At 36.0% G+C, this 14,746-nt stretch overlaps 2 protein-coding genes across 7 annotated transcripts; one reads left to right on the top strand and one right to left on the bottom strand.

The window, feature by feature from the left end:
- The first annotated feature begins 959 nt into the window (after nucleotides 1–959).
- LOC122582429 (serine/arginine-rich-splicing factor SR34-like) lies at nucleotides 960–5,784 on the top strand. 6 transcript variants are annotated; one of them, XR_006321181.1, is made up of 14 exons: nucleotides 960–1,089; nucleotides 1,230–1,318; nucleotides 2,433–2,498; nucleotides 2,580–2,654; nucleotides 2,735–2,864; nucleotides 2,954–3,000; nucleotides 3,410–3,467; nucleotides 3,578–3,627; nucleotides 3,717–3,773; nucleotides 3,864–3,961; nucleotides 4,063–4,167; nucleotides 4,629–4,890; nucleotides 5,018–5,133; nucleotides 5,292–5,357. XR_006321181.1 is itself a non-coding variant. In XM_043754819.1 (14 exons), the coding sequence occupies exons 2-13, from the start codon at nucleotides 1,235–1,237 to the stop codon at nucleotides 5,385–5,387; spliced, it is 900 nt and encodes a 299-aa protein (XP_043610754.1). In that variant the 5' UTR covers nucleotides 967–1,089; nucleotides 1,230–1,234; the 3' UTR covers nucleotides 5,388–5,392; nucleotides 5,507–5,784. The 6 variants fall into 6 exon arrangements, 3 of the variants coding, with proteins under 3 accessions (XP_043610754.1, XP_043610753.1, XP_043610755.1); XM_043754819.1 differs by lacking the exon at nucleotides 4,629–4,890 and adding an exon at nucleotides 5,507–5,784 and having other exon boundaries at nucleotides 967–1,089; nucleotides 5,100–5,133; nucleotides 5,292–5,392; XM_043754818.1 differs by lacking the exon at nucleotides 4,629–4,890 and adding an exon at nucleotides 5,487–5,784 and having other exon boundaries at nucleotides 967–1,089; nucleotides 5,100–5,133; nucleotides 5,292–5,392.
- A 2,830-nt stretch (nucleotides 5,785–8,614) lies between these two features.
- Nucleotides 8,615–11,667, bottom strand: LOC122582432 (universal stress protein PHOS34). The gene is made up of 4 exons (XM_043754821.1): nucleotides 11,366–11,667; nucleotides 11,140–11,234; nucleotides 9,156–9,277; nucleotides 8,615–8,999 (listed from the first exon to the last, which is right to left on the bottom strand). Exons 1-4 carry the CDS (start codon nucleotides 11,541–11,543, stop codon nucleotides 8,912–8,914), a joined length of 483 nt encoding a protein of 160 aa, XP_043610756.1. The 5' UTR covers nucleotides 11,544–11,667; the 3' UTR covers nucleotides 8,615–8,911.
- Nucleotides 11,668–14,746: the final 3,079 nt, after the last annotated feature.

Genomic DNA, 14,746 nt, shown 5'->3' with positions numbered 1-14,746 from the left:
GGAAGAAATAATGAATCCTTGAATAGAACTTGATATTCTTGAACAAATAGATGATAGAAATCGACCTACAAGAGCTTTCCAATTTGTTCTTCGCGTTTCTAAGGTTTTTAAGCGGTAAAAAAGAGATAAGTTCCGTCCATAAGCAATAAAAGATGTTATATATATGAAATCAGCGACTAACGGCCGTTAGGGAGGTGTAACGGCCGTTACATGGGTCAACTAGCAAATTTGTGCACTTTTGGTCCTTTTTTCTAACGCCCGTTAGAATTTTGTTGCACCATCAGTCCTTCAGTGAGTTAGAATTTTGTTGCACCATCAGTCCTTCAGTGACTAACGACTGTTAGTCTGACCCCTAACGGTAGTTAGCGAGAGCTTGTAATCTCACCTTCCTCTTAACGGCAGTTATGATTTGGCTAACGGGAGTTAAGTGCTGAAATGGTTATACTTGGTCCTTTTAACGGGAGTTAACCATTCTAACGGGAGTTACACTTCTTCCATCATGATTTCTTCACTTTAACATCTTTTTCCACACCTCCTTCACCCGTAACTTCCACAAACATCATTTCATCCTTTCTAAAGTCGCTTTTGGCCATTTTCATCCGTTTTAGACGTCATAAACCTGAAAGCACTCGCACATACCATAAAGCATCGAATATACATTAAAATGACTAACAATTACATATAAAACAACCTAAAAACAATGTGGGAAATAGCTTTTAACATAGACCCGGTTAAGACAACACATTATAAACTCTCATTGTGATTTTGGATTTACACCGGTAAAATTATAATTTTATGTTAGAAACTTAGAATCGTCAAACTTATAATAAGCAATGGACTCTCACGAATTAAAGCCCAAAAGAACTGGCCTTGGCTGGGCTTACTAAATTCATATCCTTGGAATATTCTTAAACGAAAGCTTGCTAAAGCCGTTAGATCCACAGATTCAAACTCAGTTCCACCGTACACTTTAACACACTCCATCAAATCCCCACACTTCGTATTTCACTTTCTAATCTAACAACTTTGTATCTATCTGTGTCCGAACCCTAACTACTTCTGGCGGCCGGATCTATCATATTTTCAAAGGTATTATAATTATCATTTCCGTATATTATATATCAACAATAATTTCCGATCGCAAGGTTACGGTAATTTTATTTAATCTATTCAGATATTCTTTAAGAAAAATCACTTATTTCATATAAATATATTGTTATTGTAAACAGGAAAAATGAGTAGGTCAAGCAGGACTTTATATGTTGGAAATCTTCCGGGTGATATTCGCGAACGCGAAGTTGAAGATTTGTTTTACAAGGTGACTGATTTTTATTTCATCTCAAACATTATTATTATTATTATTATTATTATTATTATTATTATTATTTATTATTATTATTATTATTTTATAAAAGAAATTGTTTCGAAATTTAAGCCGTAGCTCAGTATTATTATCATAAGTCATATATATGTAATGAATATCATAATATGAATATATATATATATGTAGGGAGAATTTGTTAGGAATGTATTGCTTGAAAAATGAAGGGTTAGAGTCGATGTTTAGGCCAATTGGCGATATTGAGAGTAGTTCACAAGCTTGTAGATGCTTTTGGGTTAAAAAGAATAAGTAACAAGGAAATTCATAACTTTACTGGATTGTACATGTGCGTAATTTTAAAGTTCATTTAGGTGATTTAAATTGTAAGTGACCCTGTCGTAGAAGTTGTTATTTTTGAAAGTTGCATGTTTAAGAGAGCGTTTAAATTTTGCCATGGAATGAGGTCGTTGTTTAGGGTAGGTACTGTTCAAACTTTGGAACTTTTGTAGATGCTTTTGGGTTAAGAAGGATAAGTAACAAGGAAATTGATAACTTTACTGGATTGTACATGTGGGTAATTGAAGTTCATTTAGGTAATTTAAAGTTTAAACTACAAGTGACCCCGTTGTAGAAGTTGTTATCTTCATAAGTTGCATGTCCAAGAGAGTGTTTAAATTTTGCTATGGAATGAGGGTACGGTAGGCAACGTTTAAAGTTTGGAACTTTTTGGATAATTAGCGATAGGGAGAGTAGTCTACATGCTTGTAGTGACTAAGCAACTAAAAAGTGAAAACTTTAATGGATTCTACATTTGGGTGATTTTAACTTCATTATATTTAAACTGTAAGTGACCTCGTCTTAGAAGTTGATATTTTTGAAAGTTGCATGTCTAAGAGAGTGTTTAACCTTTTCCATGGAATGAGGTTGTTGTTTATGGTAGGTAATGTTCAATGTTTAAAACTTTTTAGATAGTACTGGAAGTTTAGATAGAGTAAATGGAATTTAAAAAGTTATTATTACCTACACGAACGATCTGTGCTATGATCTGGCATCTGCCAAGAAGCGATATTGCCACGCTTAACAGTTTATTGTTTTCAAATTGTTTTTGCAGTATGGTCCAATAGCTCGCATTGATCTGAAGGTTCCACCTAGACCTCCAGGTTATGCTTTTGTTGAGGTGAGGATCTTCATCTTTTTGAAGTTGTTGCTTATGTATTTTTTTTTTCTTTTTTTTTATACGGGATAGTTTTTTTCATAGTTTGAAGAGGCCCGGGATGCTGAAGATGCCATCAGGGGCCGGGATGGCTATGATTTTGATGGGCATAGATTGAGGGTATGTCATGGATAACTTGTAAAGCTGTTTTGATGGTAATGTTAGTAACTGTCAACAAAGTAATAATTTTCTAATAATAGGTCGAGCTTGCTCATGGTGGCCGTGGCAATTCATCTTCTACGGATCGTTATAATAGTCATGGAAGTAGTCGGGGTGGTGGTGGTGGTGGTGGTGGCCATGGTGGAGTTTCTAGGCGGTCTGATTATAGAGGTGGGGTTTCATCTTGAAAGTGCATGTTTTAGCCATTTTATTGTAATACTTTGATCTTATGTATGTTCATATATATTCTATCTATGCAGTTTTGGTGACTGGATTGCCTTCTTCTGCTTCATGGCAAGACCTTAAGGTCAGTATGGTTTATGATAACTAGTGGCTTCATCATTCCCTTCTGGTCGTAATTGTTGGTGGTGTCAACCCCTTATTTGTGTTAATGACTTCTTGGTTTTGATACTTCTAGCTAGTTGAGTCACTTCAGCATTTTGTATCTGACTTATGGGCATTCTGATCTTTAATTGAAGCCGAATTGTTCTTTTAGGATAATATTGAAGTATTTAGTTTGCTAAAGTAGAACTTAGTAAATAAGTGAATCGTACGAACTCAATAGAGGGGAATCTTGGCCTATGTTTTTAGTTTGGTTTAGGTTGTCTTTCGATGGTAGTCTACTCGCTATCTAAAGGCCTTGGTCTCACCGATTGCAATGATTCTTTTTCCTCAAGCAGTTTTCCGAGTTTGATGACCTCATTCTTGTTTTCCAGGATCACATGCGTCGAGCTGGGGATGTTTGCTTCTCCCAAGTTTTTAAAGAGGGTGGTGGTAAGATTATTAGCGGATTGAGGTTTTCAATTAAAATGTATCTTGTTAAATAGATATGTTAATTCTACTTTAGTTGCAAGTCTAACATTTTGATGCTGGTTGTTTTGCAGGAACCACAGGGATTGTAGACTACACAAATTATGATGACATGAAATATGCAGTAAATAATATTTTATTATCCACGTTGTGATTTATCTTTTGAAGTTACAAGTGACGTTCAATACTCACTATTTTTTTCTTTCCCCGCAGATAAGGAAATTGGATGACTCTGAGTTCCGAAATGCTTTCTCACGTGGAGTTATTCGTGTACGATCATAACTTTTATGTTGATGGTTATGTGCATGAAGCATTTTTTTTTGTGCCTTTTGTGGTTTACCCTTCTTAAATTACTTATAGGTAAAGGAATATGATTCAAGCCGCTCTAGGAGCCGGAGCCGTAGTCGCAGCAGGAGCAGGAGTAGGAGCTATAGCCGTAGTCGCAGCAGGAGCCGAAGGTTGTTAAAGCAATAAGAAAGCTTGTTCTGTTGTACTTCAGTCTTAAGATGACGTTGTTTCTCATTTCAAAATTATATTTTATCTTATTATACTTGTACAGCAAGTCTCCAAAAGCGAAATCTTCTCGTCGTTCAAAATCTCGTTCGAAGTCTGCTTCTCCTCGTGCTCGTTCGAAGTCTGCTTCTCCCCGCCCATCAAAAGCAAGGTACAGGATACATGCTTTTCATAACGTTGCTGTTTATTTCATATTGTACTTTATTTAGAACGGATTCAAGTCCAATTGCATATACTATTTATAAGTCATGAATCCTTTGCTATTTCTTGTTGAGTTGCTTTGGTCAGTTCATTAGTATTTGTTCATATCTTATGTTATTGTTATGCTCAGAAATTATTTTTTCAATATATGCAGTAGGAGATGTGCATAAGCTATAGGATTGCTTCAGATAAATATTATACAATATAGTTGTAGGAACGAGTGTTCTAATAGAATTTAGTTTGAAAGGTACATTCTTATTTAGGGTCCTGGCTCGAAAGTATATTACAGTGTGGGTTGGATTTTGGTTTTGTGTCGGTAGACTTGTGAAGAACATGGTTACCTTAGCAATCAGCGATTCTTAATCGTTAAAATTGTTTAAATATGAAACTCCCTTGTTTCTGCCTTTCTAGATATGGATATATACAGCTCTCATGGGATTGCATGTTAGGATCTTGGTGGGATATCATATCACCAACTATAACAATTTTTATTGGAACATGAAGAATCATGGATATGGATTGCAATGAAAAAGCTGGATTGTGAATAGATGCTATATGATAATGGATTATGGGCTATGGCAATCAGGGTCTTAACAGTTGGATCATATCATTGCTTCTGCAATTGACATGTAGAAATAAAGCATGGTGTCCAACTTATTTGTTGGCTTAATTGGTATCTTGTTCACTTGCATCTTAATTTGCATACTTTTCTTCTCATTTGAGGATATATGGCTGGCTAAATTTTTGTGGATTTTGCATTCATTGTATTGATTTTGGTTACTGATTCTCTGACGTGGAAGTGGCATCAAGGCTCTTGGCCCAGAGTAATTAAAAAGAGGAACTTTTGGATATTAAACTCGCTTGTTTCTGGAACTTTTGCAGATCTCCCTCAAGATCCAGATCCCCACCACCATCTGTAAGTCTAACCTTAATTCAGTTCCATCTTCTAAAGCTAAACCCCCTTTTAATTTGCTCATAATATGTCTGTCATCGTCCCATCAAAATTAATAGAATTCATACTCACAGTTAAAACCCTTGGTATTTGTGTTATGTTGTATTTTCTTCTGAACTCAGCGCTCTAAGCGTGTTAGTAAAAGTCCTAAGAAGCGCAGTCCTAGCAAGAGCAGGAGCCCAAGCAAGAGCAGGAGTCGTAGCAGGAGCAAGAGTTAATCTCGGTATGTTTTGCATGTACACATTTCATTCTTTGTACATCCACCTTGTAATAACAATTAACATATAGCTTCAAACACATGTTGGTTGCTGTTTCAGTAATGATGGAACTTTGGCAGGTGATAGAGCAATTGATTGTTAGGCAATGACGGATGCAGGAAGGTTACTTGGTTACATGTTTGCCGTTTAAGAGTGGGTTATCAGTTACCTAAGCTAACTAAATTGAATATGGAATATTTCTTGTTACAAATGTTCGGTCATGCATGGATTTGGGATTGGTGACTGCCTATTTATATTTGCTAGACCAAATTTCATAAGTTTGTTGTATTGGAATTTATTGTTGGACCGATTTACTGTTTTTTATTTAAAGCTCGCTAATTCCAGTTCGTTTAGCAAAGGATGGGTATATGCACCGTAAGACTTTGCATACAATATCAACGGTTGCTTTAACACACAAATGTGAGGATTAAGTAGCATACAAAGTTACAAACCATCAAGTGGCCGTGTGGGTGCTTTTTAACACGTCAATTGTTTCATCTGTCTTGGTCTCGTGGAACATAGGGCTGTTTTTGGTTTGTCAGCCTTTAAATGTCACAAAATATTGTTCTTTTCTGGAGTTGTGTCCATATTGAAAAAAATGTGTATGAACAAAGTAGAATGGATTTCTTATCTAAGTAAATAACCAAGAAGAGGATTGAAGCTAATAATAGAGATTGAAGCAATTTTGCAGTGACATATAGGAGGGTGTCTGAAGTTATGAATGACACACATGAAAAAATCCAAGGATTTTTAGTCATGCTCATGGAAGTATTACAAGTATAATTGATTAGTAGATAGTTTTTTTGCTGATAAATAGTTACAAAGTTTTATTCATTAAATGTGAGTTGTCTGTTAATTAGTAGTTGCATGAATTGATGGTGTCATTGGGTATTGTAGAAGCAAACTCGCAGTTCAAGTTTAACATAGATGAATGCATGGCTACCTGGGATACCCAATGAAGACAGTGCTAGATTAGCCATTGCCCACCAAAAACATCAGTTTTGGGTAATGTCAAGAGGTCCACTGTGGTAAAGCCCGTCTGCATCGAATTTGAATGAGACCTCGTATCCATCCTTTTATTTTTCCATGCCAATTGAGCTAAATCTCCATTGTGTAATTAATGTGCTGATTTCATTCGGTTATAAATTTAAGTGACCCAGGTTGTTTGGTCATACTTTTGATGGTCTCACCATTTTTTCCCTCTTACTATCACACAACCATTGCCGTCATAACAACAGATATCATTATCAAACTCATCATCTTTCTAAACTGTTTTCTAAATAGTAATCAAGAACAGATGCATGCTTCAGAGAATTTGGTGAAACGGGTTTTGCATTGGACCGCATTTAACTAGGCCAATAGCATGGGCATAGTGTTGTTCCTACCCGTTTGGAATCGACTGCACCAGTGGGAACTCCTCAACTGACTGTTACATTGTGGCTCATAATATATTGCTTGCACAGTTGCATAAACTACTGCTGCCAGACTATACCAAAGAAAATAGAATTTACAACAATTACCTTCTTCCAAATCAACATTACAATCCAAAGAATGTATACAGTAGTCGTGTGTTATGATCAGTTACCATGGGCCCCTATATATAGACTTCCATATTACACATGTACAATCTACTCTGTTAATTTATAATTAAGTATATATAAAGTGTAATATACGTCTTCAAGTTAAAAAAATTTTGTTGTGAAAATAAAGTAGATACTGAAGAGCAAACTTATTGTTGCTGATGTCCGGTGATGAACTGCTGGTGATTCAGCAATCAGCATACTCTCATTGGATTAAACAGTTAGCTGCATAGTGTGAACCTCAGACCGATTGGCGGAAAATGCCATAGCAAATATGATTCAGATTTGTCAACCCTTTGGGGTTTGGAGACTATCTTGATGTATAAAAGAACAATGCATCCACTGTGGATTCCAACATTTACCGAACATGAAAAGAAGGTGATTAAAGGTTTATACAGGTATACGACGTATTGGGTGTGAACCACTACAATACAATACAATGCGATACAAATCAGTGATGATCACTTAAATTCTTCTCTTATTTGCAGATGGAGGTTTCATAAATCAGGTACGGTGATGTAATCTAGCTAGTTTGGTCGACTGATTTTCACTCTGTCCATTCCCATGTTGCTAGGATGTTAGTGAATTATAATTGTCATAATCAAAGTTTGGCTAGCTTTAGAAACTGAGATGACGTATTGCACTTCTAGCAAAACTAGTGTCAGTATTGAACTTGGAAATTGTAATTTGACTTCAGAAGACCAAATAGGTACCATTGTACTAACTCTTATGGTATTATGGATACTAATAAGGGTCTATCTGCCACAGTTTAAAACGAATCTATCAGGCTTAGAAAAAATTCTGGCGTATTTCAAACATGAGTATGGCAAATTGGCAACCCCCCATTTATATTCAAGAAAATGGTATAAATATTGTTATATATCTACTTATATTCTCATGGTCTGACATGAATATGGCAACCATTGCTGATGAATATTTTGTTAGCATAACATTTTGTCAGGCCAATTAACTCCACACAATGGTTCGCTGAATGACATAACACACAAAGGTCAAGTACTTGCATGCATACATAGTGAGTCTGCTTGATGCAGTTAGGTTGTAATGGTTGTATCCGCACAATTTCTCCAGAGAATGTCATATTCTCCTACATAATCCTAGATTAGCATTCACAGGACAACTTATTGTTGTACTTGAACCATGCTCAACTATTAAGCATCTTTTTATATCTAATAATATGCTTATCAAATAACGATATCTCTCTTCAATGCATATTCAGGAATGGGTCAAACAGAAAGGGATACTTTGTCTGGGCCTTCGACCTTCATAGATGTTTTTGTCCTCTTCTGTGACTATGTTGATTTTAATGAAACCTACTTGAAAAGATCTCCCAGGGGATCTGCATATTGGTACTCTGTTTTTCTCCCCAGAAAAAACTTTCATGAGAAAAGGTCGTGGTTAAAAAAATTGGCAGACAGTCTGAATTTCATTTAGTGTTTCCAATATAATGGGTTTGACTTTCCTTTGCGTATAATTGGCAGAAAGTCATATTGGCACTAGTTACCTATATCATATAGCGAATATGAGTATCACCTTACTACCATGATTTCAGATTAGTAGGTTGTGTATTAAGGTATTACCATCTCACCATAAGATAAAATTCATATTGCCATCCATTTACTAAGGGTTTCAAGAGAAGCAAATAGTCAATACAGGTTTATTAAGAGCCATCAAACATGTATGACGAACACTATCATATAATCTTTATATGACACATACACAAACACCCTAGTAATGAAGACCAACGTCCTTTCAAGTTGCAGTTGGTTGATAAGGTAGACAGACACTAATGTCTACAACAATTTAAAGCCAAGACTGGAAGAATATAATTACAGCAAGCAAAAACCACCATTTGTTGCTTACTCGGGGTAAAGCTGCCAGGTTTGCTTAGTGTTTGGTTTTCGGCTTCTTCACTATCATCACTGTACAATGGGCGTGATGTGTAACATAGTCACTTACACTCCCCAAAACAGCCCTACAAAAAGCATTTTGTACGACGTTAAATAATGTAGACATGATCAGACACATAAGTGATCTGCAATGAAATTTTAACATACAAAAATCGAAAGCCACTCTACCACTATCAGAGATTACTTTCATTAATTTAGTATTTCTATAAATATTCACTTACCTTTTAATTGCTCCATAACCATGACTACCAACTACCAACATTGTAGCATGGTGCCTCTCTACAGCTTCACATAGTACATTCCTAGCATCACCTTCCACAACTTCAAATTTCACATCATCGACCTACATAGATAAATGAACTCTTAGACACCATTCAAACAAGTGCAAGAAAATAAATCAATATGTAAATAAAACAATTTAACCTCAAACGACCAAAAACTTCAATCGCAATTCATGGTAATAGTTCCAACGAAAAAAAAAAAAAAAAACAAAACAGAAAGGACATTCACAATCCACATGTTATTCCAATTCCACATGCCCTTAACTCTAAACATTAGATGGCATATAGTTTCAAATGAATCATTCAACATCTATTTCAATTACCCAATCACATAACCACTCATCTTATATAATTTTGTGAAAACAGGTAAACAATGAGGATCCCCAAAGCCGAGCCTTCGCCTCTGATGTATGTGAGGTAAACAGTATTCATGTGGCTGTTTCCTAGAAAGCTTTTAAAAGGTATCAAGTTTTTGGAAAACTTTTTTTTCCCCAAAATTCATATTGCCCGTTTGTTTGTGACTTTGTGTGTGTATTGAGAAAAAGCTTTTCTTCAAAAGGGAGCATTGCCAACCTTTTGATCAAAAAAGCCTTTTGCACCTAATGGTATCAAGCTTTTGGAAAACTTTTTTTTCCCCAAAAAAGGGTTTTCATCAACCTCTGCTCTAAGTAAGGTTCAAAGTTCAAACCCAGGTCTCTTGTAGTCTTGTGAGACCTTTAGGACGCTTTATATAAAGAAGGATACCCAAGGAAGGCAAGTCTTTTTTACTGGGGTGTACAAGGCCTCATCGAGGTATCCCTGTAAGATTGTACCTAATAGGATTCGAACCCAAGAACTCATCTCGTAAATAAGTAACATGACACCAATTTGCTTATGCTGACAACTTATGTGACTGCTACCGTCAGCAAAAAGTAAAATAAAAATACAATTACCTAATACTAGTAGTAACAAACGGGAAATGATATCCTCCCAATAAATAGCCTAATAATCCTCCTAAAACCTTAAAACATAATAAGTGTAATCCACTCGTTCTCAGTGGCGGATCTCAAATATTTTAACGGTGGGGGCCAAATTTTTTTTTTTACCATCGCTATGTTCCGCGTATTATATTATGGTCATGAAATACACTTAATCGGGTCGGGTCAAACAAAAATAACACTAATAATCTAAGTTTTCCATTCAAATTACTAATACATAGTTTCTAACCAACAAAAAACTACAAAGACTTATGAATATACCAAGAGAAAAGACGTTGGATTGTGGATTGTGGGAGAAATACCTTGTTACGTGGATTGTGGATTGTTGGCTAAAACATAGAATTATGAATGGACCAAGTGAATTGTGGGTTATAAAAACTAAAAAGGTAAATTTTATTTTTCCTTAGAGCCTAAAACTCAAAAAAGGAAGGAAGACCTTGTTACGTGGATTGTGAATTGTAGGCTAAAACATAGAATTTTGAATGGACTAAGTTAATTGTGGGTTATAAAAACCAAAAAAGGTAAATTTTGTTGGACTATTAAATTTATAAACGTATCAAAATAATCCTTGGGGCCGATTTAATAGATATAGATTATTTTGGACGAAATACGGGTATATTAGTACTACTAAACGAAAAAATGGCGGTGGCCCGGGCCCCCCACGCCCCCCTAAAGAGAACCGCCTCTGCTCATTCTGTTTCCTAATATCATCCTTTGATTCTAGCAAGTGGTCAAGATCACATGATTAGGAGGATTTATTATTTTCCGTGCTGTACAATATATCTACATCAATTTCTGCCATCTATAATAAACATACATATTATACTGCACAGTGTACAACTGTATAAAGCGTGCATTGATGTAGATACAAAAACTTGTTGTAGATTTATCACTCCCCGAAAAGTTAATACATACAAAAGCAAACTAAAAAAAAAAGAAACACGAACCGATTTCGAATGGCAAAGCTCCTTAGCTCGTTCCACAACTCGCGCGGCGATCTTCTTCAAATCCGAATCAACGATCGGAAAGACATCGGCCACACCTACACAAATCAAAATCATCAAATTTAACTTTTCACAAACACAATTCATAACTAAAAAACTATTAAAAAAAAAGTAAATAATAATAATAATATAGGAAATCTGAATCGGTTAAATTGAGGTAATTAATTACCAGGACCGGCGAAACCGATAGCGGCAGTAGGAGAAGGTTTGGAGTGAACAACTACTAATTTAAACTGTAAATTAGAAGCAGTAAAAAAGTGATCTAAAGTCCATTCGAGTGCGTAAAAACTATGATCGCTGTCATCTACTCCAACGATCATCACAGGTTGCTTCTGTTCTGCCTCCATTTCTGTTTTATGTAACTGATTCTTTGTTTATATATATATATATATATGTGTATAGGTTTTGGGAAACGGTTAGTTGTGAAGTTATATATTTATATTGATTGATGATGATGTGTAAAAATGAAAATAAATACAAGGAAGGAGTTTGTATCGAAAGTGTATTCTAGAAAAAGAGGAGATAATATTCCATGTGATTTGTGAGAGAGGTGATGTGGATTTTCTGGTAGGCCCCACATGACACTTTGTATGGTATGTGGACAATGGGAACGAACACTGATTTTTCTTTCAAAAGCGGGAATGGAGATTGTTTGGAAATTGAATACCGCAGCTGGTTTTGGAGTGTATATTTCTTGTGCACACGCTAGTGAGATCTTTAACCGATAATTTTTTATTATTATTATTATTATTTTTTTTTTGTCATAAACTATTAAAATGATTAATTTGATCCTTTCATACTTTATCCAAAGCAAAAAAAGAGTCCTAAAATCAACCGTAATGGTGTACTCAAATTTGGTTGAATCGTCATCATTTTAGATACTATCGTTACATGATGAGTATCAATATAACTTAAAAGACCGAGTATTGTAAAATAAATATTAAAATAAAATGTATAGGATAAAAATTTAATCATTAGATCAATAATATAACTTATTTTAATAGAACCAAAAGTTTGAAGATTCTTGTACGGTACGTGAAATTTTATTTAAGGGTACATGGTCATCTAATTTATTTTAAATATATTATATTTATCAACTAATTTTACTTGATATTTATATATATGAGCAATACGATGGGAGTCCGACCACTTGTTATGGTGGTTTTTGCTAATGGCTACAAATAATGTTTTCATTTTGTTTTAAGACATATCGGTGACTTCTACAATTAGCATTAAAAACGTATAAGTGGAAATAAAGTAAATTAATTAATTGTATAAAACAAAAAGTTTGACTAACCATATAATATGAGCGTTCATTAAAAGTTAAGGTGTATCAGTCATTTCGCATATCAAAATTTGTAACTTTTCGACAAAAAAGGGTGTTGTTTTTATAAGGGTTTCATACATATAAGTTCTCTTGGTGGATAAGGCTATTATCTCTAGAGTATCCGTTGAGCGACGACCTTTCCACTCCCCACCATTGGATCAATAAGGCCGACTTTCGTCCATGGTCAGAGGTACTACTCTCTTTTGTTAAAGCTTATTATAAAGTGTTGAATGAAATGCTTGAAAGTTGAAACTTGGTGAATATAAAATCATCTTTTTCTCTTTCTCTTTTTTTTAGATTCTTTTACTAACATGATTATAAGGCTGTTAGATTGTTTTGGTAGAAACAACATTCTAATTCTGATACATTGTTTTGGTAGGAACTGCATTCCAATTCTAATACTCATACATATTATTACATATATATACACAATCCTGATCTTACGAACCAGTGAGGGGGTAAAACATGATACCAGTAAGCTAATTAAGCTAGAACCTATCTAAGGACAAAATGTTCAATGACTTGGAGACTAATACGAGTAAGAATGTGACATGTAGACCAGGTAACCCACAATGTCTTCATTAATGGAACCCAAAATAGGAATGCTAGGATCGCCACCCGTAGCCCCTAGGACCTTGCATAGGTTGACATCCACCTGGGCCCGCTTTTTGGCTCCAGACTCACTGAATTCTATGGGGGGAGTCGGGAGTTTTTGATAGAATCACTTTTAATCATCATTTTGTGCGTATCGAGGTAAAAGAACTTGTGACTCGGACTCGACTCAGCAAGGTGGGGATTCAAGTGTTTATTTTAGGTACTCGGCCGACTTGGGAGAGTTTTACAACCATGTGTGCACTTCGTACCTCCAACTCGTATCAAGCAGATTAAAAATCCAATCAATACTAGCATATTAGAATGGATTTAAAAAAGACCGCCAACCGTGAGGGGAGAACGAATGGCTCAGGAATCGACTGGTTCCGAGCAGACTCGAAGACATCAATGTTTGAAAACTGTACACATACTAAAGCTAAATACTAGTAGTATAACATAAGCACAAATTACAACCAGCTGGGAGCTTATTTAGATGCAACAACAACAACATGACCCAATCCATGCGCGGGGTATGGGGGAGGTAAGCTGTAGACAGTCTTACCTCTACACAAAGGTAGAGAGACTGCTTCCATAGGGACCTCCGGCCACAAAGGAGTGCAAGATGGAAAAAGAGAAATGTTTAGAAAAACATACCTCTCTGCCGAGAATCTGAAAAGAAGAAATACCTGTCTGCTAGGTCCGGCTACTATTCGGGTCGAACGAGTATCAATCATGCACCCTACTGATATCTTAGAAACATGTTTGACAATACAAATACAAATACGATAGCAACCATATTGGGCATATTAAACAACATAAAAGTAGCAAAATAATAAGTAACTCGAACAAGTAGTGAGAAACAACCAAGACAAACATACATATATATAAGAAATGACAAAACTTGAAAGGAGCCCGATTGTGCCAAGGCAGTAATGACTTCTAAACAACCTATGGAAAAAAGGGAACTTAGGCCGCCTAGCTATACTAATCCTAGTCCTCTCACCGGCTCTCCAAACCATTAAACTAGTCCTAAACACCTAGTCCTCTAGATAAACTCTCATTGTTCACGTCCTCCGACAGACATTTTGGGGGAACAAACACAAGCGTAACCTCCCCCCTCGGTTTAGGCCTCTCAAGACTCAAGGCCAACAACCCCTACGAAAGGTCACAGAGAACCCAAAGTCTAAATAAAAAGTCTACTAAATCTAAAACCCATATGTCTTACCCTCGCATTCCACTACCTCTACTCGGAAGCTCCTCTAGCGCATTCGGAATTCCGTGCTTCCACCTCCATCTACCTACCACTCTTCCTGTCACGTCAAAATCCTCTGTAGCGTAGCTGAGCCACTTCTCTAGGCCAAACCCTCACAAACCTCCTTTGGCAAGGCAATATGGGAAAAGATGACTATCTAGGTCGCCCAAAAATCCTACCCTAACCTAATATTCTACTATAATCCTAGTTCTCCATGCCGTCCTATCCGACGTCATGTCCTCCGACAGGCCAAGTTCTATTAGGTCCTTCACTAATCGATCCTCCCACCTCATCTTAGGCCGTCCCTTTCTTCGTATGCCGTCCACGTGAATAGACTCCGCTCTCCTTAGTGGTGCAGTTTCATCCTTCTATTAACATGG

The sequence above is a fragment of the Erigeron canadensis genome, chromosome 9 (genome assembly GCF_010389155.1).
Source record: "Erigeron canadensis isolate Cc75 chromosome 9, C_canadensis_v1, whole genome shotgun sequence".
Taxonomy (NCBI): domain Eukaryota; kingdom Viridiplantae; phylum Streptophyta; class Magnoliopsida; order Asterales; family Asteraceae; genus Erigeron; species Erigeron canadensis.
Note: the sequence above shows the minus strand (reverse complement) of the source record. Positions and strands in the feature narration are given on the sequence as shown.

Coding starts and splice junctions, on each gene's coding strand:
- LOC122582429 (XM_043754819.1), top strand. CDS start 1,235: ATGAGTAGGTCAAGCAGGACTTTATATGTTGGAAATCTTCCGGGTGAT. Junction 2,499..2,579: donor CAGGTTATGCTTTTGTTGAG/GTGAGGATCTTC, acceptor TTTTTTTCATAG/TTTGAAGAGGCCCGGGATGC. Junction 2,865..2,953: donor TAGGCGGTCTGATTATAGAG/GTGGGGTTTCAT, acceptor CTATCTATGCAG/TTTTGGTGACTGGATTGCCT.
- LOC122582432 (XM_043754821.1), bottom strand. CDS start 11,543: ATGGAGGCAGAACAGAAGCAACCTGTGATGATCGTTGGAGTAGATGAC. Junction 9,278..11,139: donor AGCTTTGCCATTCGAAATCG/GTTCGTGTTTCT, acceptor TTATCTATGTAG/GTCGATGATGTGAAATTTGA. Junction 9,000..9,155: donor GGTTATGGAGCAATTAAAAG/GTAAGTGAATAT, acceptor TGCTTTTTGTAG/GGCTGTTTTGGGGAGTGTAA.